Raw genomic sequence first — 24,238 nt, forward strand, 5'->3', positions numbered from 1 at the left:
GGGCGCAGTTACGTGCAAAGCTTTAGGCACTGAGGGCGGGGAGGAGGGGCGGAGAGGCCAGGGTTGTCTTTTGCTGGTGGGGTCGGGGGAGGGGGGCAGAAGGCAGTGAGGCGGGTGAGCCCGGGGGAGGGGGGGGCAGGACAGACATGTGTTGCCTGGAGCCCCCCTCCTGTGAGAGACCGGAGTGTCCCCCATACCCCGCCCCGGCGCTCTGAGAAGATGGGACCTGCGTGCCCCTGCTCCTCTGAGAAGCAGCTGGGGGTCCCCACGGAAGGCTGTGGCTTTTCCGGCACAAGGACAAACGGCCTGGAAAAAGAACGGGCCCCTGCTCAGCGGGATCGCAGGGTGTCCCGTTTCTTTCCACGGACAGCACGCCCTGCGGCTCGACAGCCGGGCACGAGCAGCCCGCCGAGGTATTTGCCCAAGTCCATTTCCAGACCATTTCTGAACGGATGAACGTGAGGTGCTGTCACAGTCCAGCCACAGTCTGCTTGTAGCCTTCTCTCAAGTCCCCTCCGTTTACAGGCGCTTAAAGGAGTAAAGTGCTTTTAGTGCTTCCACCCAGGAACGCTAAGACGTCTGGGGGTGAAGCGCGCGGCCCCGCAAGAGGAGACAGACTGCTCCCCCGTAACTCAAAGCACCCGAGCCGGGCGACGGGAGCGGGGGCCGCCGTTGTTTCCGAGCCGGCCCCGTCCCACACAAGCCCGGTCAGACGGCGCGGGAGGCCGCCGCACCCTCCGAGGCTCCCCCGAGGGTCTCGCCCTCCGGGTGCGGCTCGGCACGCGGCCTTCCGAGGGCCAAAGAGGCCGGCGCCTTTTCGCGGTCACTCTTCTCCGAGGGCCGAGGGCCGCCACGGGGCTTCCGGGGATGGCCCAGCCCCCGCTTCCCCTGGAAGGCTCCGCGGCCCGCGGCGCACTGGCCGCTCGCGCAGGGCTTCCGGTGGCCGCGGCCGCACGGGCGCCCCGCAGGGCCGGCGCTGCCGCCGAGGGCGCTCCCGCCGAGGGCGCTCCCGCCGAGGGCGCTCCCGCCGAGGGCGCTCCCGCCGAGGGCGCTCCCGCCGAGGGCGCTCCCGCCGAGGGCGCTCCCGCCGAGGGCGCTCCCGCCGAGGGCGCTCCCGCCGAGGGCGCTCCCGCCGAGGGCGCTCCCGCCGAGGGCGCTCCCGCCGAGGGCGCTCCCGCCCGGGCCCCGGCTGCCTGCGAGCGGCCGCTCGCCACCGTGCGCGGGCCGGGGCTCCAGGAGGACGAGGCTGCTCTGGATCGCCCTCCCGCAGTCTTGGCATTCGTAGGGCCTCTGCGGGCTGTGAACGGCCTGGTGCTTGAAGAGGTTGGCTCGCCGGCTGAAGGCCCTCCCACACTCACTGCACTCGTAGGGCTTCTCCCCGCTGTGCGCCCGCTGGTGCTGACTGAGACCCGAGCAGCCCCGGAAGGCCTTCCCGCACTCTTTGCACTTGAAGGGCTTCTCCCCGCTGTGGAGGCGCTGGTGGTGGATGAGCTGGGAGACGCCCTTGAAGGCTTTCGGACACTGGCTGCACGTGTAGGGCTTCTCGCCGCTGTGGGTGCGCTGGTGCTCGATGAGGTTGGAGCTCCTGCTGAAGGCCTTCCCGCACCTGCTGCACGCGTAGGGCCGCTCGCCGCTGTGGATGCGCTGGTGCTCCAGCAGCGCGAAGCTGCGCCGGAAGGGCTTCCCGCACTCGGGGCACTTGTAGGGCTTCTCGCCGCTGTGGATGATTTGGTGCTTGATGAGGTTGGAGCTGCGCGTAAAGGCCTTGCCGCACTCGCTGCACACAAAGGGCTTCTCGCCGCTGTGGATGCGCTGGTGCTCCAGCAGCGCGAAGCTGCGCCGGAAGAGCTTCCCGCACTCGGGGCACTCGTACGGCTTCTCGCCGCTGTGGATGACCCGGTGCTTGATGAGGTTGGAGCTGCGGCTGAAGGATTTCCCACACTGCTGACATAGGTAACGCTTCTCCGCGCCTCTGGAACCCTGCTGCCTTCTAATTGACTCCTGCCAACCACTGGGGCTACTTCTCTGCCGCATCTCTCTTCCGTCCCCCGAGGAGCTGCTCTGACCTTTCTCCCCGGGGGGGTCAACCCCGCCGGAACCTGTCTGTGGAGAATGAGCACGTCCCGCTCCGCGCTCAAGCGTTTCCCCCGGTGGCCTGGCCACCTGGCTCTTGTTACCGGCCTGCAGATCGGTCCTTGTGAGTTCTTTGAGGCAATGCTTCTGCTTTGAAACCAATGTCCTGTTCTTTATCCTGTCACCTGTAAGGACAGAGAACACCCACCGGTGTCACTCGCCCTGGAACTCTATTTAGGGTTCGTTCTCCCTCCTCACGCCCACACCGAAGCTGACAAGGAATGAATCGGGAGATGAGGACGTGGGGGAAGACGCAAGATGACTGTCTGCAGATGGGACCCGGCAAGAGGGGAAAAGGTGGGAATGAGCCCGAAGCAGTGGTGTCTCACCGGGGGGCCTCCCTGCGAGATTTAAGTCCGCCACAAAGGGGAACTGCCCCCCCCACGGTGGTCACACTGCCCTCCTTCGGCTGCTGCTCTTCGTGACCGGCTCAGGCGAGCCAGCCCAGCGCCCCACACTCACCTTTCTGCATCCCTGCGGCGGCCCGTGTTCTGCAGGTGCCTGCTGCCCGGGGCCCCTCCCCTTGTTCCAGCCAGGAGACCAGGTGAGGCTTGGACGATAAAAATCCTGCCCGTGGAAATGAAGCAGATCAGTCACTCTTGAACTCAGCCCCGCCTTAACATCTTCGGGAACAGAGAACAAGGAACCCTCTCAGAGAGTGCCACTGGGAGGGTCCAGAGAAAGGACAGAGTCTCTTTGAGGAAGCAAAGGGATTTGAGTGTCCAGGGGCCAGGTGGGCATCGGGAGTCCGCAGTCGATGGTGACCGGGGCCAGAGGATAACGATGTTACTGTCTGGCCTGCAGGGAGGGCAGTAGGCTTGTGGGAAATGGAGCCGGGATCCACAGGGGGCAAGGCCCCGGGGAGTATCAGGAAGCACACAGAGCTGAGGAATGCCTGTGCCTCGAAAGCCAAAGCCCCGTTTCCATCATCAGACAGAACAGATGTCCCAGTTCCTTATGCCAAACTCAACTGACGATTCCAGAGCTCCCCTTTGAGCCCTGGATCTGCGCAGTGAGGGTCAGAAACTAATCTCCCTCTGTGTGGTTAGATTAGGGAGATTAAATCTGCAGGGAAGAAATGGAGCAAGCAGGCCCCCTGCAAGCCCGCTGAAGCGGGGAAGACTGTCCAGCTCCTTTCCGGATTTCTCCAGGCTGGAAAACCAAGTGCATGTCTTATCCTTGATACAAGGAAAAGGAGCAGCTGAACTCCGTACCATGAAATGAATGTACAAGTCAACCTCGATACGAATGAATTAAGTCTACAACAGTGCATATAAATATTCAAAGATAATACGCATCTATCTTTTGGATAGAAGAGGTTTACTTCACCCATGATTTTATATGCAAAATAAATGTGATGGGGGCCCATGCATTTACCACTTACAGGTCAAAACCATTTTCGCTAAAAACTGTTCTACTGAGACAAAAGCTGGGCTCCAGCAGATTACTGCTCCGGTGGGAACATGCATTCATTCTTGGGCTCACAGTAACCAACAAACAAAGAAACTTGAAAATAAATTGAGTTCAGAGACAGAGTAGGGGGATGGGACGTGCATGTCAGATCCTTACCCAGTGACGCCAAATGGCGATAGTTCTCCAGCATCACTCTCTTGTAGAGGATCCTTTGTCTGAGGTCCAGAAGCTTCCATTCTGTCTTGGTGAAGTACACGGACACGTCTTCAAAAGATACTGGCACCTAAAACAAGCCATTCCTGTGGCTGCAGGGGACTTCACCGCCACGAGTCCCAGGATGAGCGGGCAGCAACTAAACACGGGGCGGGGGGACCCAGAGAACTCAGCAGTTAAGGGGAGACTTGGAGTTGCGAGAGTTGTGAGGCCGGGACATGAAGAGGTGGCAGATGGAGACAGGGAGCCCCACTCACCTTGGGTCTGGCCTTCAAGAGAATGGCGGCCATCGCAGGGGTGCAAAGAAGCTAAGGGGATTGGAAAAAGCCAAGTATGAGATGAGGCCCGCCCTACTCCAGCATGACCTCATCCAAGTTAGGTCCCATTCACAGCTCCTGGGGGACAGGACGTCAGCACATCTTTCTGGGGGACACAAGCCAATCCACAACACTTTTCCAAACTGAGCTTCTGTCCTCTCTCCTCACCTGGGTGGTGGGCCACCAGACGGGGAGTCCTGCCCGCCTCGTACGAGGCTTGGCTTCCGCCTTCTCATTTCCTTCTTCCCATGGAGGCAGCACCCCCACCCCGACTTTCCAGCCATCCCTGGAAGCTCCACCGCCAGCTCCTTTTCCTCCCAGCTCAGGGTCCTAACAGAAAAAACTCCAGAAGACGCTCGTGCATGCACACACACACACACACACACACACACACACACACAAACCACTCCACCTGAAATAGACCCGCTCTCAAGGAAAAGAGAAAGACCAGAATAGTGAGATGCACTTTGGAGGGACCCACAATAGCTGGGGGAGGGGTGCCCTCTAAAGGAGTGACCTTCAGGCTGAGAGCTGAAGGCTGGGGGTGAGCAGGCTAAGGGCATGGCCCATATCTGGCCCTCGGATGGGCCCAAGCTCAGTGGTCACGGCGCTGAAACTGGGGGCAGGGTGGGGAGTGCAGAAGGTGAGGCCATGTGGGCACTCTGGGGCCAGACAGGAGCTGGGGCTCACGCTAAGGGCAGGAAGAGTGTGTCACTGTCAAAGTGGACAGAATCAGATTTCGCCACATCAGTTCTCAAGACCAGAAAACAGGCAAAAGCAAGTTTGCTCCAAGGCTGTTATCACCACCCAACTGGAGACCACAAGGTGGAACTCCCCCGTGGGGAAGCATAAGAACCAGGCGGTGGCTGGCAGGGGAGTGGGCCGTGAATGCTCACGCTGTCTGGGCGACCACAGCTTATTTCTGCTACAGGAGAGAGGGTGAGGGGACAGGGTCGCACAGTATTTAAACTGCGGCAAAGTCCCTTATCACCAGTGATGAGCTGTCCATCAGCATTGGCCCAGAATCAATAAACTCATGTATCTGACGAAGAAATATATACTAATCAGATAGGAAAAATCCCTTAAGGTGGGATGGACACTAAAACCACTGGGTGAAAGACCATGTGATGTCAAAATATCTTCCCCTATTTACTGCTGGTCACAAGACAGAAAGCTAACCTACCGGTTGGACAGACCTGGGACCCACCTGCTGTGGGGGTGCCACCATGGGAAGCGTGCGAGGCTCTTGCCAAAGTCTGACCCCATTCTAATGCAGCCTTGGGAAACCGCACCCAGTTTATAAAGGATCTTGGGGCCTGGGGGACCAATTACACACCACAAGGAAGAAACCGGCCCAATCTAGAAGGTGGGCTGTACCCGGCCTCCTCTGAGGAGGCTGGGAAGAGAGACTGTTCTGGAGGAAAAGAGGTGTACACGGCCGATAGTCAAGTGCAACGGGAGTCCTTGATGAGATGCTGGCGCGCAGGACAGAGGAGTCATAGGCACTGTGACTGTGGGGCCCAGCGCTGCTCATGTGTCGGATGGATAATGGCCCCGGGTCATGGAAGGAAGTGTCCTTCTTGAAGCACTTAGGGAGAAAATGGCGTGTAAACTTAATTTAAAATATCTCAGTAAAAACAAAGGACGGAGAGAAGGGGGAGGGAGAGAGAGAGAGAGAGAGGGAGACCGAGAGAAGGAGGGAGGGGGAAAGGAAAGAGGAAACAGAAAGAAAGAGAGAAACAAGCAAATAAGGCAAGCTCCAGGCCTCTGGCAACCCCGCGAGGTGGACCCCTGTGTTCTGTTAGACTGCTCGCTTTATTCGTCTGTCTGCTTAATGGCATTCACAATTAAAAGGGAAACTAGTTGGTGGTCCCTCAGTAAGTAAACATAATTATCACACCACTCAGCAATTTCACTCCTGAGTATATGTTCAAAAGACCTGAAAACAGGTGTTCACATCAAAACGAATGCACCCAGCTTAACCGCAGCCTGATTGAGTGCAGCCAGAAGGCGGAAAGAACCCAAGACAGCAACCAAACAAAACGTGGTCCGTACACATGATGGAATGTTATTTGGCCATAAAGAGGAGTGAAGTACTGATCCATGCGCTCCAATACGGATGAACCTTGGAGACACCATGATCAGTGAAACAAGCCAGACATGAACACAAAAGGCCACATCCTGGATGATTCCATTTATGTGATGTAATCTAATATTTCACAAGCGCTGTCTTGACCTAGTTTTGAAGTTATGTGTACAAGTTCTCTTTCCTCTGCCTTTCTTGGGCAATTTGCTAAGCCCCGACCCCAGCTATCTCCGTTTTTGGGACCCCTCTCTCTGGGACCACCAAACACACTCCCCCAACTCCCCCTTATTAGGCTCCCACACTCTGGGGCCAGGTACCAGACAACTAGGGACAGCCCCAATGCCCCAGAGCCTGAAAAATCATCCAAATTAGCCAGTGCACAGGGACCCCGCAGAAACTACCTACCCCTACCCCAGGTTCCCCCCCCACCCTCACATGTGGCCCCATGTGGCCACCTCCTCTCCTTCAGAGCTGTAAGTAACAAGGAAGTTCTGCATTTCATTGCACTGAATGTCACGATCTGTGATTTGCTATCAAGAAATCGTTAAGTCTTGGGGCGCATGGGTGGCTCAGTCATTGAGCGTCTGCGTTCGGCTCAGGTCGTGATCCCAGGGCCCTGGGATCGAGCCCCGCATCGGGCTCCCTGCTCCACGGGAGGCCGGCTTCTCCCTCTCCCACTCCCCCTGCTTGTGTCCCCTCTCTCGCTGTGTCTCTCTGTGTCAAATAAATAAATAAAATCGTGAAAAAAGAGAAATCTTTAACTCTTATAAATCGTGTGACACCTCCAGCACAGGTAAATCCGGAGGGTCAGAGAGCAGATCAGTGGGTGCCAGTGGCTGAGGGGGAGGGCGCTGGGAGCAACTGCTTCATGGAAGGGGTTTCTCTCTGGGGGGATAAAAAGGTTCTAGAACTAGAAAGAGGTGGTGGTTGCCCAACATTGTGAATGTACTTCATGCCACTGAATTGTTGGTTCTAAAGTGGCTAATTTTATGTTATGTGAATCCCATCTCAATAAAAAAAGGGGGGAGGCAAAAGGTGTCACTGTCAAGTAATCCTCCTGATGTCCACAGGTTATGCTTTATGATGACATGCCGTCAGCCACCGGGGGACGGGCACAAGCTAAAAGAGTGTGTGCAGGGGGAGAATACTGATAACAGCAAGGCTTTTCAGGCCACTACTAAAATGTTCTGAAAAACAGCACGAGCTTCTTTTTTCCTTACCATGACTGTGGGGCCAGGTCATGGTCCATTTTGGAAGATACACAAGCCGAAAGGAAGAAGTATTATCTCTATAGCCCCCCCCCCCACCACACATGCTGGAGATTGTTGAGCTGTGACTTCCTAAGAGAAACACACTACGGACAGGGTTAGCCTGTAGACAGAGACCAACACTGAAGTTCAATGCCACAAGGCGCGTCCAGGCGCCAGCCATGCGAAGTGGTCACACCCAAGGGTCCGTCTTTGAGACCTAGTCTCCCAAAGTCAGCATACTTTCAAATCCTGGAAAGAAAGATATGGCAAGCTCTCCTCACAGACCCTAAGGCCAAGTAACGGCCAGGCAGGAATGGGGTGACACTCCTGAGCATGTGCATAAGGAAGAATCAGGAAGGACACTGTGGAACTGGAGAGCGGTTTCTCCTAAGAGCCTGGTGGGCTGCCAGAACAATGGAGAAGCCGAAGGATGATTCCAGGCCCCGAAGCTCAGGTCTCCCCAAAACCCGTCACTAGGCATACAGGTGGAGGTCCATCAGACATCGGTGCCTCAGGCAAGAAGCCAGGAAGGCCCTGTCAGCCTGGGTAACCAGGGACCGTCTGCCAGCCTCCTCTAAGGCTGGTCCACGCTAAGGAGGGGAGCAGAATCCCACCGTGCTTGCTGACTGGCCCAAGTAAAGCCGAGTATGTGGGGCCACCCCCCTGGGGGAGGAGAGGAACAGGGCTGCCAACTGAAATGCATCATGGCTCAAAAAAGGGAGAGGTGGGGGGGGGGGAGCTTCAGGGCTGATGCCTACAGAAGACCAGGAGATGGGGCTATTTCTCCAGAAAAAGAAAACAGAAAACAAACAACGTGAAAGGCAGTCGGCAATCCGCAGGCAGGATCAGGAATTGGGGCTCTTTCATCTGCCAGGAGTGACGCAGAGCCTCTGCAGTCAGGCTTCTTCCTTCCTGGTGAAACTTCCTCTGAGGTTTGGCAATTCAAGACCCCAACTGCCTCCTCCTTGCTCTAGTAGTCTTCCCCCAGGGAACACATCACTTGCCACCCACCTGGTGGAAAGGCCTGGGGACCCAGGGCCTAGGGAGGCCACAGGTCAGCCCAGGGCCTCCCCACTGCCTGGCCCAGCAAAGCCCTCTGAGCATCATCCTTGCAACTGGTGTCTGCCCTGCCCTGGGGGGCAGGGGCCACAGGCTGAACTGGTCATAAGGAGGGCTACCTCCTAATGGGGTTCTGTCGTTCCCCTGCTCATGGCCCTCCCTGGGGTGCCCGTTCTGACCTGGCCCTCCCCTCCCCTTCCACCTGCTTGCTCCTTACTCCTGCCACACTGTCTTCTGAGCATTCCCTCCCCCACACCATGCCACTCATACCTCAGGGCCTTTGCACGAGTTCTTTCCTCTCCGTGGAATATTCTCTCATCTCCTTCAAGTTTTTCAGAAATATCACCACCTAACCACCTACTTAAACTTGCAACCCAGCTCCTTACCTGCCCTCCTCTGCTCTATTTTCCCCATGGCACCTACCACCAATTAACACAGTCTCTAATTCTGAATTTAACACGTTTGCTGTTTGTTGTCTGTTCCCTGCCACTAGAACTGGCGCCGCCGCAGGGCGAGTTCTGCTGTTTTGTCTCTGACATGCCTGCAGCAGCCTGACCTACACTGGCTGCTCAGCGAGTATCTGTTGGACCGGAGGACTGCTGAACTAGTTCCCCCGCTCGGCTCAGTTCCCTCCCTCTCCTGCTCTCAAGGGCCTTCCATCCCACCTCTGGCTTCTCTCCTTACGCTTTTTTCTGGTGTGCTCCTCACCACCAAGGGGCACAACGCCCCACCCTTGACAGACCCAGGAATACCTCCGGGACCCACACGGCCTGTGCCCGCTGAGTTCACCAGGTGTCCCTCGGCAGGAGTGCCGCGACCTCACAACGCCAGCCTGCCCAGCGCTCCCAAACACAGAGGCGCAAAAATCCAAACTTACCCGCCGGGTGGCCGGTGCTTTCTTGCCAGCCCCAGGGTCAGAGGCGAACCGCAGTCAAAGGAGAGAAACTGGGAAACACTGGCTGCCTTTCCCAGGGCCCTCTCCCTCGCCCCCTCGCCACCTGCCGAGACGGGGCCCCGCTCTGGGCCGCCGCAGCCCTGCCAGGCCAGCGTACTGGGGCTCCGCAGGCCACCGGGCTGTTCGCCACCCCCCACCCCCCACCCCCGCTTCTGGCGGGCCCGAGGCCAAGGCTGCCGCCTCCGAGAAGCCCGCCGGGACAGCGGCCCCAGGAGATGGCGGGATTCCCTGACAGGTCTCGACCTGGTCCCTGGGCGCCGCTCTCGGGGGGTGGCGCGTTCTGCGAAGCCGTCAGTTGTCTATCCGGAGCGGACCAGCAGGGCCCGGCCCGCGGGCGGGGAGCGGGCGGGGCCGGGGCGGCGGCGGCGTGGGAACCCGGCGCGGGGGGTGGGGGGGCATGGAGCATGCGCGTCGCGGCGGGAGGGCGGCCCGGCCCCGCGCGGCTCCCCGTGCGTCCCTCGGGGTTTCTGGGCTGACTCCCCGTGCACCCTGGGGCACTTCTGCTTCCCATCTGGGCTGCTTCGAGGACTTGGGTAGCAGGGGTCAGTCCGCCGCGGTCCCCCAAGGGGGCAGGGGAGGGGCAGCATTGGCCGAGGACCTCCCACGGGGCAGACCCTGGGGCTTTACGTCCATCCAATCATCTCTTCAGCCATTTGGGATCCATGGGACACTGCAGGGCACCCAGTAAGAGACCAGCGCCCTTAGGCCAGGAGGGCAAAGATGAGAAAATGGGGTGCACTGAGGGGGGGGGGACTTGGGGAGGGCCGTGTGCAGACAGACGGAGGGAAAGGGAATAGCAAGAAGTGAAGAGCTGCGTCCGTTTTCCCCCTGCCGCTCCCACCCCCCGCCCTTCCCGTAACCTTTGAGCAGGTCCGCAGGGTGGGCTTGGGGTCTCCATTTTCCTACAGGTCACCACTCATGTGGCCAAATCATTATCAGTGGAGCACGTGTCTTGAGTCAACCGTGCTGTCCAAACTGTAGTCCTGGGAGACAGGGGCCCTAGGGTGTGTAGTAGCTGGGAACGCATGTGGCCATCAGTGCTCCAGGTCACGTGGGCCCCTCCTCGACTCTGCGCAAGGGTCAGAACACTGAATGGCTCGTGTGGTGGGGGACGTCATGTCACATGTGGGGCCAGTCCTCATACCCTTGGGGCTCCTGAGGCTTGATGGGGCCCTCATAGGGAGGCTGGTGGGGGCAACGATGCTGTGAGTGGGTGCCAGGAGGGACAAAACCCTTCCTTCCAAATAGGCCACCTTGGCATTTGTGGGCCTGAAGCTCAGCTGGAGCTGGAGGTTTTCTGATGATTGCAATTGTTGTTCTGGCCCCTGATTTCCCAGGGGGGAACCACCGCTGTCCCTTTGTTGTCCCTCCGCAGGGTGGCCACCACTGTCCTTCAACTCTCCCTCCCCGTGTGGCCACCCTCTCCCTTCACTGGCCCTCCCAGTGTGACTACCACTGTCCCTTGTTGGTCCCCCCCCACCATGTTTCCCCGGGTGCCATGCTGCCCCAAGACCCAGCCTCTTTCTAGTGTGAAGTCTTGCCCGTGGCATCAGGCTGCTCTGTGTGCGCTGGGGAAGGTCTGTCATCAGCAATCGGGACCACAGTCTTCCTCGATCCTGCCCAAAGACAGAGAAGCCCTCCTCAGACAGAATGTGAATCCTTCCCTCCCACCCTGCTGGGCCATTTGGATGATGGGCTGCCCAGATCACTAATAGTTGCCCTAGGAATGCCATGCGCTCCTGGCCTTGGACCAATCAGATCTGCATCTGGGTTTGAGGATGGGGGGTGGGTTACCATGCCTCGAACTGCATGGCAGAGGGACAGACCCATAAAAAGGGGGTCCTCATAGCAAAGAAGAAAGGGGAAATGGCTGCTGGGAGGGCAAGCAGCAGTGTCCTGTCTCTAGGCATTCCTTTGGGTGACAGGGATTGTGGCCCGAAGGATCACCAGCTTTTCCGAGACGTCCTGGTGGAGGGGAGGGTCACCTTCCAGTAGCCCAGGACAACTGCTCAGCTGCACCTCGCTCCCCGGTGTCCGTTCCCACGAGTGGCCCATCCCCTGGCCCATGCTCACACTTGGGAGCGGGGGCAGGTGAGGCATGGCTGGGTGTGGATTCATCCTTGGGCCACTTGGAGCTTTCCATGATGCCCCACTTCTATCCCTAGTCCAGACCTCTCCTCAGAGTCCCTACCCCTTATATCCAGCTGCATTCTAGACATCTCCACTTGGATGCTTCCCACTCACATGTCCAAAATGGAATTCATGATTTTCTACCCAAGGTGGTGCTCTTCCCAAGTCCCCAGCCACAGTGAATGGAATCCCCATACACCCATGTTAAAGGCCAGAATTCGAGGATGTGTCCCTTGCTCACCTTCCCCATCCAGTTATTCATAGTGTTTGGTTAGTTCTCCACGTGTTTTAGGTCTGTTAACTCTGCCCTATCAGTTCCATGACACTACCACTACTATTGTTCAGGCCGCCATCATCTCTCAGGGGACAGCCCCAACTGCCCCTCAATAGGTTTTCTGCATCCACTTCGTCCCCTCCCCTCATGATTCTTCCAAAAGAAAGCCAGATAAAGCATCTGGAGGTACAATGTGACCATGTCATACACACACGTGAGTGCACTTGCACCTCTGACTTCGAACTTCTCAATGTGCTCCCAACTCTTTTAGGTAAAGACCAACCATGAAGACTGCATGGTCTGTTCTCTCCAGCCTCAGTGCCCAGCACTCCCCTCAGCCTGCGTCTCTCTGTTTCCCTCTGCACCAGACCCACTGGTCTTCTTTCAGTCTGATACCCACCATGTTTCTTTCAGCCCCGGGGCCTTTACACATGCAGTTCCCTCAGCTGATGTGAACCCCACCTCCCTCCCAGAAGAGGAGCAGAAAATGCCAGGTCTGCATTCTCTCAGCTTCCCTTGCAGCTAGTGTATGGGTTCATGACCTGGTCCCACCAATCAGATGCACCTGCTGCCAACTGAATCTGGGGCCAGAGATGGGAAGAAGCAGGGGCCACACATATTCCACTAGGGTGGGTGGGTGGCAGCAGGGGCAGTAAGACCTGTGTCCCAAGGAGCAGCGGCAGCTGTGGTTCTCATGACAGTATGTGCACCTTACATTGCTGGTGCAAACAGTGTCTGTGCCCAGTTGTGTGAGGCAGCTTCATAGGTGCCTTCACTAGCCCAGCACAGCAGCGTGATTCACACCCTTGTTCCTCTCTGCAAAGCCTCCAAGCCTGGCTCTCCAGCTGTCCCCAAATGCCTGTGGGACACCTGCCATCCTTCAGCTAATTCCCTTTGTGCTTCTGTCAGCCAGTCTGCTTCTGTTGTGTTCAACTAAGAACTATGATGGACTAGTTTTCTGCAGAGGCTGCATGATCTCCCACTGCGTTAGGTACTCCCTGCCCTGGGTTCAGGGTCGCCATGTGCCCTTAGAGCTTGGCAGGTCTTTACACAATCCATTATTGGCTCTTCTTTCTCCATCCTTCTTTTAACAATGGTGTTTGTTAATAGTTATGAATATTTAGAAGCTTCATATTACTTGTTGGAAAACAGATCGATAGAAATGATCCATTTTGAGAAACTGAGAGGAAAAAAGGTTTTAAAAAGAAAGTAAACAACAGAACAGAACCTTAGTAATCTGTGGAACAACATGGCAAGGTTTAACATGTGTATTTGGGATCCTAGGAGAGAAGACAGAGAAGGGGAAGAAAAACTACTTAAAGAAAAAGTAACTGACATTTTCAAAATTTGGAGATAGATGCAATTTACAGATTCAAGAAGTTCTGTGAAGCCCAAGGACGATAAATACAAAGAAAGGTCACATGTGGTTGCATCGTAGTCAGAATACTGAAAACAAAGGCTAAAGAGAAAATGTTGAAAGCAGTCAGAATTAGCCGAAGCACTATGTTTTGGAGAACACTAACAAGAACTCAAATGAGTTCTCATCAGAAACAATGGGCATCAGGAGTCAGTGGGACAACATTTTTGAAGTGCTGAACAAGAACAAAAAACAGGTTTCAACTCAGAACTCTGTATCTCTGGGGAAAAGATTCTTTAAACATGAAGGTGAAATAAGGACCTTTTCAGATAAATGAAAGCCAAGAGAATTCATCAGTAGACCTGTGATAACAGAAATGATAAAGGAGATCTTTCAATCTAAAGAAACACGATAGTAGAAGGAAAATTTGATTTTTGGGTAGAGATGAATAACACCAGAAATGGTAAACATGTAGGCAAACATTAAAGAATACTTATTTGCTCTTAATTTTTTTTATAATACATTTGACTATTTAAAGTAAAAATTATAATAGTATATCGTAGGGTTTATAATATATGTAGATGTAATACGTATGGCAACTACAGCATAAAGGATGAGGTAGAGGGCGAATGAATCTATCTGGTGGAAATCTTCTTACATTTATGTAAAGTAGTACAGTATTAACCACAAGTAGACAAGCGAACAGTTAAGGATATATATTATAGTCTCTAGAGCAACCACAATGAATCAGTGCAAAATGATAATTGCTTAAAAAAGCAATAGACAAGGGGCGCCTGGGTGGCTCAGTCGGTTAAGCATCTGCCTTCAGTTCAGGTCATGATCCCGAAGTCCTGGGATCAAGCTCCACGTTGCGTTCCCTGCTCAGCGGGGGGCCTGCATTTCCCTTTCCCTCTGCCACTCTCTCTCTCTCTCTGTCAGATTAATAAATGAAATCTTAAAAAAAATCAATAGACAAGTTAAAATGGGATTTAAAATAATTGATTATCTCAGGCAGGAAAAGGGGAACGTAGGAACAAAAATAGATAAACAGTGCTACAGACTGAAAGTGTGTGTCCTTCCCAAAATTCACATGTTGGATCCTCATGCCCAGTGCATTAGGAGGTGGAGACTTTAGGAGGATATTAGGTCATGGGGAGGAGTCTTTGAATGGGATTAGTGCCCTTAAAAGGGAGACTCCAGAGAGGTTCCTCACCTCTTCTGCCATGTGAGGACATGGTGAGAAGACGGCTGTTAACTGGGAAGTGGGCTCTCACCAGATATAAAACAGGCGAGCACCTTAATCTTGGACTTCCTAGCCTCCAGAACTGTGAGAAACAAATATTTGTCATTTCTAAGCACCCCAGTCTATGGTATTTTGTTACAGCAGCCTGATGAGCCCACTAAGACAGAAAAAGCATACACTTAAATCCTACCATTCAAAAATTATACTCAATGTTAATGGGTTAAACACTCCGATTGAAAGGCAGAGATTGTCAGAATGAAGAAAGAGCAAGGATTTTGCTGTCTACAAGAGACACAATTTAAAAATAATGACTCAGATATGTTGATAGTAAGAGAATCCCAAATTGTATACCATGCAGAGAGTAAGCCTAAGAAAGTGGGAATGGCTATATTAATATTAGACATAATGTATTTAAAGACAAAGAATATTGCCTGACGTGAAAGGTAATAATGATATAAGGGTCAATTAGTCAGGAACACATAGAATTTATAAATGTACTAGTACCCAATAACAGAGCTTCAAAATATATGTAATAAAACTTGACAGAATAAAGAGAGAAACAGACTTTTTCATAATTATAGGTGGCGATTTTAACACTTCTGCCTTAGGAACTGATACAGCTAGATAAGAAATCAATAAAAGTATAGAATATCTTTATGACATCACCAAGAATAGAAAATAAACTTTAAAGAAAATTTGACCAATTTTGCAAAATGAGTTCTCCACCTGTAAGTTTACTCCTTCTCCAACTCCACTACTTTGTCGGTAGGCCACTTCACTGGCAGAAGATCCACGGGGCGCCGAGCCCCGGCAATTACTTCGCGAGGCTCACAAGCCTCGGAACTTCAGTCTCGGAACACCGATCTCGGAACATCAATCTCGTGAGACTCACTGGTATGTCGCTACAGTAACAGTGCCTCGTCACGTGCTCTCCTGAGCCAATCATTTGCCTGGTAAAGACACGCCCCGAGAACTTTCCGCCTTCTGCGCCCGGGGGCTTCTGGGAGCATCCGGAAGCGCACGTGGCTTTAGCACCGCGTGCTTGGTGGGCTCCGTCACACGGTTTCCGGCTGTGTAGCTGACGAGAGTTCTTCAGACCTTTCGGAGTGGGACTGTGGAGTTGTTCACAGAGTGAGAGAAAGTGAGTAGATGCGCACCGGCACAGGTTGCCGGAATGGAAGGTTCTTAGCTGTGGGGGCCTGGTGGGGAGGGCTCCGGGGTGAGGGGAGGTGGGGGGAGGGCTAATGTCTCGGCATGTGGTGGGCGGTGTGGGAGCGGGGGGTGGGGGGGGCTCTGGGCTGAAGGAATGGCTGCTGAGGGAAGGTAGGGGCTGAGGGAAGGGTACCCCGGCGTTGGGGGCCCTGGAGGAGGACTGCTGGCTGTGAGGGGTCTGGTTGGGGGCGGGGGGGGCGCTCGGGCCGGGGCTCAAGGGTGGGGCTGATGGCTGACTGTGTGAGAGGCATGGGAAGGGAGGGCTCCCGGCTGCTGGAGGCTGTGGGGGGAAGGCGGCGGGGGGCGACTCCCTGGTGGGGTGCTGAGAGGGCAGGGTTGCCTCCCGAGCGCCTGGGGGCTAGCTTTGGGGGCTAGAGGAAGGGCCTACTGCTGCGGGTGGGGGGAGTGTGGGAGAGGAGGGCTCCTCCGGGCTCCGGACGCGGCGGGGGTGGGGGGGGGTGGGGGGGGGTGGGGGGTGGGGGGGGTGGGGTGGGGCTAACGGCTATTGTGTGGGGGAGGGGCGGGGGGGGGCGACGGAGAGGCCTCTCGACCGGAGAGGCGTGAGGGGAGCTATGGAGCTGTGCGGGAGCTGGGAAGGGAGGACGCCAACTGCCCCTGGCAGGAACGAGGGCTCCCGCTCGGGCTGTGCGGAGGGACGGACCCCCGGCTGCCGGCGCTACCGGGAGGCCTGCTTGGCGCGGGGAGGCCAGAAGCCAAGGCCCGAGCCACTGCAGGCGCCGGCGCGGGGCGCGCCAACTGGGAGGGCACCTGGCTTCTTGGGGCCACAGGGACGGTGCCGGGCTGCGGGTGTGGAGAGAATGGGAGGGGAGGCTTCCTAGCTGGGGCGGGAGAGGGGAGAGCTAGCTCCCCGCTGTGAGGACGCGGACGTTACGTCTAAGCCTGTGGGGGCGCCCTGCTTGCGAGAGCCTAGACGGGCTCTACCACGCGGTGGGGGCGCTGCACTGGAGGACAGCTTTGCGGCTGCGCAAACAGGACGGAGCCTCGCTGAGGGGAGGCGGATGGGCTGGAACGTGGGGCCGCCGGCTGAGCACGTGCGGGGTTCCGGAGGGGCTCTGGCCCCCTGCAGTTGGAATCCCACGGGCTCTGGGTCGCCTCTGTGGGGGATGGCAGAGGGATTCCAGCAGGGGGAGGTGCAAAACCTTGTCCTCCACAGAAAATAAAGATTCGTTACAAGAGTGCTTTGCACATTCACCCACATACACCGTATGTTGGGCCATAAAAAAGCTCCATAAATTTTAAAGGATTGTGCTTTTGCATAATAACTTCTATGGCCTCACGGAATTTTATCTAAAATTAATAATAATAGGGGCGCCTGGGTGGCTCAGTCGGTTAAGCGTCTACCTTTGGCAGGGAGTCCGCTTCCCCCCTCTGCCCCTCCCCCTGTTCGTGCTCACTCCTGCGCGCTGTGCGCGGTCGCACGCGCGCGCGTTCTCTCTCTCTCTCTCTCTCTCTCTCTCAGATAGAATCTTTTATAAAATAAAATTAATAATAATAAAATATCTTTAAATATTTGGAAACCCGTGGCTCAAAGAAGAAAACACGAAGGAACTTAGAAAATATTTCAAACTGATTAATAAAAAAAAAAATACAACTTACCCAAATTAGTTAGGCAGCTAAAGAAACAATCAGAAGAAAATGTATTACTCTAAGTACTTTTATTATAAAAGAAGGACATAAAATCAGTGACCTAATGGTCCATTTAAAGAAATTAAAATTAAAAATAAATTAAAAAAATAAACTAAATGCAAAATGAGTTGGCTGAAAAAATACTACAGCTAAGAGAGTAAATCAGTAATAGAAAGCCAACTGTAGGCATTTAACAAATCCTTATATTTGTTTTTTTTTTAAGAGAAACAAAACTGATAAAGCCCTAGTGAGATTAATCAAGAGAAAAGGGAAGGAACACTTATCACCAACATCAGGAATGAAAGAGTGCTATTGCTACAGATCAGACAGACATTAAAAAGAGAATGCAGGGAATATTATGGAAAAATTTATGCCAAAAAATTGAATACTTGACATACTTCTTCGGTAAAAAAAGCAACTTTTTTTTTTTTTTTTTAAGATTTTGTTTATTTGTCAGAGACAGAGAGCACCTGTGCGCATGCACACAAGCAGGGAGACCGGAAGGCAGAAGGAGAAGCAGGCTCCCTGGTGAGCAAGGAGCCTGATGTGGGACTTGATCCCAGGACCCTTGGATCATGACCTGAGCCGAAGGCAGATGCTTAACCGATTGAGCCACCCAGGCGTCCCAAAAAAGCAACTTCCTTAAAGTGATGCCAGAAAAATAGAAAATAGGATTAGGCCTACATCTAGTAAATGAATTAGTGTATTACCAAGAAAGTTTTCTAAAACTGAACAAAATGGGGAGTGGAGGTGCTACAGGCCACCACTGTGAGGGACCCTGGGCTTTGGCTGTGTGGTAGGGTAGGCTGTGTGGTATGAACATGCCTCTCACCCCTTTGCACCCACAGGCTGAGGCTCACATCGTGAAAGTCTGTGTGTCCCTGTCTAGTCCTTTCTCTCCACCCTCAGGTTCTCAGCAATGGCGACGCCACTGACAATACTGCATGACTGGTGCAGGTGGATGGGCGTGAACGAGCACCGTTCCCTGCTCATCCTGGGCATCCCTGACGACTGCGGGGAGGAGGAATTCCAGAAGGCCGTGCGCACTGCCCTGTGGCCCCTGGGCACGTACCGAGTGCTGGGCAAAGCGTTCAGAAAGGAGCTCGGATCCAGGGTCGCCTTGGTCGAGTTTGCTCAGTATTTAAACCGAAGTTTGATCCCCCGACAAATACCAGGCAAGGGAGGACCCTGGCCTGTGGTCTTTCTGCCCCAGGCCCCCGATTCAGAGTCACAGGATAGACCAGATTTCCCTGCACAGCCCCGGAGGCATGCAGGAGTTGGCCAGGCAGGTGGGGCAGGAGCTGCAGGTGAGGAAGGAGCTGCAGGTGTGGCAGGACCTGTAGGTGAGGAAGGAGCTGCAAGTGAAGCAGGACCAGCAGGTGAGGCAGGAGCTGCAGGTGAGGCAGGAGCTGCAGGTGTGGCAGGACCTGTAGGTGAGGAAGGACAGGAAGGTGAGGCAGGAGCTGCAGGTGAGGAAGGAGCTGCAGGTGTGGCAGGACCTGTAGGTGAGGAAGGAGCTGCAGGTGTGGCAGGACCTGTAGGTGAGGAAGGACAGGAAGGTGAGGCAGGAGCTGCAGGTGAGGCAGGAGCTGCAGGTGAGGAAGGAGCTGCAGGTGTGGCAGGACCTGTAGGTGAGGAAGGACAGGAAGGTGAGGCAGGAGCTGCAGGTGAGGAGGAAGTTGCAGGTGAGGAAGGAACTGTGGGTGAGGCAGGAGCTGCAGGTGAGGCAGGAGCTGCAGGTGAGGAAGAAGTTGCAGGTGAGGAAGGAACTGTGGGTGAGGCAGGAGGTGAAGATGGAGGAGCGTCAGATGAGGAGGGAGCCGCAGGTGAGGCAGGAGCTGCAGGTGAGGCAGGAGCTGCAGGTGTGGCAAGAGCTGAAGATGAAGGGGGAGTGTTAGATGAGGAGGGAGCCGCAGGTGAGGCAGGAGCCGCAGGTGAGGCAGGAGCTGCAGGTGAGGCAGGAGCTGCAGGTGTGGCAAGAGCTGAAGATGAAGGGGGAGTGTTAGATGAGGAGGGAGCTGCAGGTGACACAGGAATTGCAGGTGTGGTAGGATCTGTGAGTATGGCAGGAGCTGCAGGTGAGGAAGGAGCTGTGGGTGTGTCAGGAGCCATAGATGAGGGAGGATCCTGGATCCAGCAATGGAATCAGGCCCAGCAGCCTGTGCCTGAAAATATGGCCTTTGGGGAATTGAGAACCTTTTCTGGGATGCAAGAGCCAGACCAAGAGGAAGAGTCCTTTGAGAGCTGGGTGGACCATGCCAACGACATGCTGTACACGTGGCGCCACGTGTCAGAAAGGGAGAGGAAAAGGCGGCTGGTGGAAAGCTTGGGTGGCCCCGCGCTGGATCTCATGTGCAGCCTCCTGGCAGAAAATCCCGACATGCCTGCGCAGGATTGCCTGGCCGCGCTGGTACAGGTGTTTGGGAACAAGGACACCTGCATGACTGCACGGCTCAAGTTCCTGACTTGTGCCCAGCGGCCCCAGGAGACTCTCTTTGCCTATGTGATGCGCCTGGAAGGCCTGCTGCAGTCAGCCGTGGAGAAGGGGGCCTTCCATCCCGTCATCGCAGACCAGGTTCGCGCCAGGCAGGTGCTGATGCGGGCCCGCCCGAACGAGATGCTCCAGAGCAAGCTGAGGAGGATGCGGCTGGAGAGGAGACCACCTGGCTTCATGGGGATGCTGCGGCTCATTCGGGAGACCGAGGCATGGGAGGCCGCCTCAGGTAGGGGTGAGCAATTCCAAGCGGAACAAGGGGCCTGTGTGGACATGGGAGGGTTGCCGGCCGCCCAGGCTGCCCTCGCCAGTGAAGAGGTTGCTGAAGCCTCTCCAGCCAATGAAGATGCTTTCCAGGCTGCCCTGGCCCTTGAAGTCATCACCGAGGACACCCCTGCCGGCGCAGGTGAAACCGAGGCCTCCCCAGCCAGCAAAGATGCTTTCTGGGCTGCCATGGCTTTTGAAGTCGTCAACGAGGACACCCCTGCCTGTGCAGGTGAAACCGAGGTCTCCCCAGCCAGCGAAGATGCTTTCTGGGCTGCCCCAGCTCATGAAGTCATCACCGAGGGCACCCCTGCCGGTGCAGAGGAAACCGAGGCCTCCCTGACCAACGAAGATGTTTTCTGGGCTGCCCTGGGTTTTGAAGTCATCACCGAGGGCACCCCTGCCAGTGCAGATGAAACCGAGGCCTCCCCGACCAACGAAGATGCTTTCCGGGCTGCCCCGGCTCTTGAAGTCATCACCGAGGGCACCCCTGCCGGTGCAGATGAAACCGAGGCCTTCCCAGTCAGCGAAGATGCTTTCCAGGCTGCCCCGGCTCTTGAAGTCATCACCGAGGGCACCCCTGGCGGTGCAGATGAAGCTGAGGCCTCCCCGGCCAGCGAAGATGCTTTCCAGGCTGCCCTGGCTCTTGAAGACATCACCGAGGGCACCCCTGCCGGTGCAAATGAAACCGAGGCCTCCCCGACCAAAGAAGATGCTTTCCAGGCTGCCTTGGCTCTTGAAGTCATCACCGAGGGCACCCCTGCTGGTGCAGATGAAACCGAGGCCTTCCCAGCCAGCGGAGATGCTTTCTGGGCTGCCCTGGGTTTTGAAGTCATCACCGAGGGCACCCCTGCCAGTGCAGATGAAACCGAGGCCTCCCCGACCAACGAAGATGCTTTCCGGGCTGCCCCGGCTCTTGAAGTCATCACCGAGGGCACCCCTGCCGGTGCAGATGAAACCGAGGCCTTCCCAGTCAGCGAAGATGCTTTCCAGGCTGCCCCGGCTCTTGAAGTCATCACCGAGGGCACCCCTGGCGGTGCAGATGAAGCTGAGGCCTCCCCGGCCAGCGAAGATGCTTTCCAGGCTGCCCTGGCTCTTGAAGACATCACCGAGGGCACCCCTGCCGGTGCAAATGAAACCGAGGCCTCCCCGACCAAAGAAGGTGCTTTCCAGGCTGCCTTGGCTCTTGAAGTCATCACCGAGGGCACCCCTGCCGGTGCAGATGAAACCGAGGCCTCCCCAGCCAGCGGAGATGCTTTCTGGGCTGCCCCGGCTCTTGAAGTCATCACCGAGGGCACCCCTGCCGGTGCAAGTGAAACCGAGGCCTCCCCGACCAACGAAGATGCTTTCCAGGCTGCCTTGGCTCTTGAAGTCATCACCGAGGGCACCCCTGCCGGTGCAGATGAAACTGAGGCCTCCCCAGCCAGCGAAGATGCTTTCTGGGCTGCCCTGGCTCTTGAAGACATCACCGAGGGCACCCCTGCCGGCACAGGTGAAACCGAGGCCTTCCCAGCCAGCGAAGATGCTTTCCAGGCTGCCCTGGCTCTTGAAGACATCACCGAGGGCACCCCTGCCGGCACAGGTGAAACCGAGGCCTTCCCAGCCAGCGAAGATGCTTTCCAGGCTGCCCTGGCTCTTGAAGTCATCACCGAGGGCACCCCTGCCGGTGCAAGTGAAACCGAGGCCTCCCCGACCAACGAAGATGCTTTCCAGGCTGCCTTGGCTCTTGAAGTCATCACCGAGGGCACCCCTGCCGGTGCAGAGGAAACCAAGGCCTCCCCAGCCGACGAAGATACTGCCAAGCCTGCCCCAGTGAACGTGGAGGCCAGTGAGGCAGTTCCTGGCACTGCCGAAGCTGGTAGGGCTGCTCCTGAACCCCATGATGCTGCCACGGCTGCCCCTGCCCCTCAGGAGATCTCCAAGTCCTTCCCTGCCACTCAGGAAGATGAAAATGCTCCCTCCTCTGTGGGCCTAGGTCAGGCAAGACCCTCCGAGGCCCCTGGGGGCCCCACTCCTGCCCACATGGGCAGTGCTTCCAGGGTGGGCCCAGGAGGTCCTGGCTGTGAGCCAGAGGGTCTCGCCCAGGCAGGAGATCAGGAGGCTGGGGAGCCCCCCGAGGAGGGGCTCAAGCCCATCCCAGAAGAGTCGGAAAATGAGGAGGGCGCTGGGGAGACGAGCCCCCCCAAGTCCTCCTCAGGCAAATAGGCTCAGAGGGCCCAGGGGCCCCCTCTCCTCTCAGGCAGCAGAGTTCTGGAGGCAGAGGGAGGCCATGCCAGGGCAACAGCCTCGCCCCACATTGAGAGTAGGGCCGAGGGAACAGCCCACTCACCCAAACAAATTCCCAGGACCCCACCTCCCCAAGGCACCTTAGCCAGCACCATTAGCCCTTCCAAATGACCAAGATGACCATGCCTGACACCAAATGGGGCAGGGAGAGGTGCCCCCCCCCCCATGGCAGCTCCATACCCAGCCCCAGCCCCAGCCCCAATCCCTGCCAACTCAGGCAGCCAGTCTGGGAAACGTCCCTGAGTGGCTGGCCCTAGCCTAGGGGACGGGCACCTGAAGCCATCTGCCACCCACACTGTACTGGGAGATGTTAGGGGCCATTTCAAAGGTGCCAGCCTCTTGGGTCTCCCGAGAGGGAGACACTCATTTACTTCCCCTGGGGCACGTTGCTCCATGTTCTGGGAAGCCCGCTTGTGTCTCTGTAGGGCCTTTAGTGACCCACGTCTCAAGTGACCCCCCCACCCCACTAGTGAGCATTCTTGTGCAGAGCCTTGAGGTGTGCAGGAACCCGCCGTGGGTGTCCTGGTCTACCGGGGCAGCCACCTCTCAGCCCGCGTGCGCGCCATGAGCTTCAGGGGGAACCAAGGCTCTGTTCCCGCTCTTCCAGTGTTGTGAGCTCAACCTCTGCTTTCTCCGTGTACATTTAGGGCAACCGCTGCTTGTTTTTGTGGAGATGTGTGTGTTTTCTAGTCTGAGCAGCTGCCCTCCCCGCGCCCCCCCCCACCCCAGAAATCCCGAGCCCAGTTCCGGGACACGGCGGGAAGGATGCCCGAGGGCACGGCTGGTGTTCACCCCGTGACCTCAGGAAGGAAGAACCGGACCAGGGATGGAGGTGGCCAGCGGGAGTCTCCACGGGAACCGTGCTCTGATGTGCCACCCTGTTGTTCCTTGCGACTCCGCTTCCTTGGCTCGGCCGAGGGTCCCATGCTGCGTTGTCCAGCGTCCTGGGACTGTCCTGTGCAGGCCATAGGGCAGGGCCAGGCCCCGGCATGTCGGCCCGAGGGGAGGGTGCCCCGGAGCGAGGGGACATGACCAGCGTCCAGCGTCCTGGCCAGAGGTTGATCGTGGGGCCCTCAGGAAGGGAGGCTGAGGCAGGAGGGCCGCGGTGTTGGGGGAAGCAGAGGCACCTCGTTTGGGACCCCAAGAGGAGGGGGGCCGTGACCTATGGGCTCTCGTGGCCGTTAGGCGTTCCTGTTTCTGTTGTCATTCCCTCTGTTCGATGGTTTCAGTAAGTGTTTCTCTTCAATAAATTTCATTGCATGTGTCAGCTGAGTCTCGCCTCTGCTGTGGGCAATCGTCGGGAGGGTCTGCTGGGGTTGGAGGAGGGAGCCAGAGAAAAGATTTTTGGCCAGTACCCTCGGGAGACTTCTCCAGTGAGAGGTTACGTGAGGCACTTTGACCGGAAGACTAGGATATGATCAGGACCTTGCCTTTATTTTATAAACTATTTACAAAGTTCAGGGTTCCATTGGGTCATCCTGGAATGGTCCTGTTCACTTTCCCTTTTGAAATTGAGTGGGAATAATCATGGTTTTCTCCTTCACTAAGCTAAAGGGGCCACTGACATCCAGTTCCTGGGATTGTAGATTGCTTAAGGTGTGCAGTGAATGGAGTGGGGCCATGCGAGCTGTCATGCCTCCAACTGCCGTAGCATCCTTATTGAGAAGGTCGGTATTAAAAAGTAAAGGGTTTTTGAAGAACTACAAATGTATTTTGAGTTATCCTAAATGTGAAAATCTCACCATGAAACAATATTAGCAACACTTACTGAGAAACTGAAAAAATCTAGACACTTGCGTTTCTGGGAGAATGGGCACATTTTCCTACCACCTCCATTTGCAAACAGACTTGCTGTCAGGGAAAGGAAAGAGACCAGGCTACTGAGATGCACAATGAATGAGGACC

At 56.0% G+C, this 24,238-nt stretch overlaps 2 protein-coding genes across 2 annotated transcripts; one reads left to right on the forward strand and one right to left on the reverse strand.

Annotated features, from left to right (window-relative positions):
- Window positions 1-1,116: 1,116 nt before the first annotated feature.
- On the reverse strand, window positions 1,117-9,757 carry ZFP92 (ZFP92 zinc finger protein; the record flags this gene model as incomplete). The annotated part of the gene is made up of 5 exons (XM_027607650.1): window positions 9,349-9,757; window positions 4,017-4,067; window positions 3,703-3,829; window positions 2,596-2,700; window positions 1,117-2,258 (listed from the first exon to the last, which is right to left on the reverse strand). Coding segments are annotated over exons 2-5 (1,407 nt in total), but the record flags the coding sequence as incomplete, so codon positions are not given.
- A 5,683-nt stretch (window positions 9,758-15,440) lies between these two features.
- On the forward strand, window positions 15,441-23,588 carry LOC118356522. Its single transcript, XM_035725561.1, has 2 exons — window positions 15,441-15,571; window positions 18,199-23,588. The coding sequence occupies exon 2, from the start codon at window positions 18,209-18,211 to the stop codon at window positions 22,250-22,252; it is 4,044 nt and encodes a 1,347-aa protein (XP_035581454.1). The 5' UTR covers window positions 15,441-15,571; window positions 18,199-18,208; the 3' UTR covers window positions 22,253-23,588.
- Window positions 23,589-24,238: the final 650 nt, after the last annotated feature.

The sequence above is a fragment of the Zalophus californianus genome, chromosome X (assembly GCF_009762305.2).
Source record: "Zalophus californianus isolate mZalCal1 chromosome X, mZalCal1.pri.v2, whole genome shotgun sequence".
Lineage (NCBI taxonomy): Eukaryota > Metazoa > Chordata > Mammalia > Carnivora > Otariidae > Zalophus > Zalophus californianus.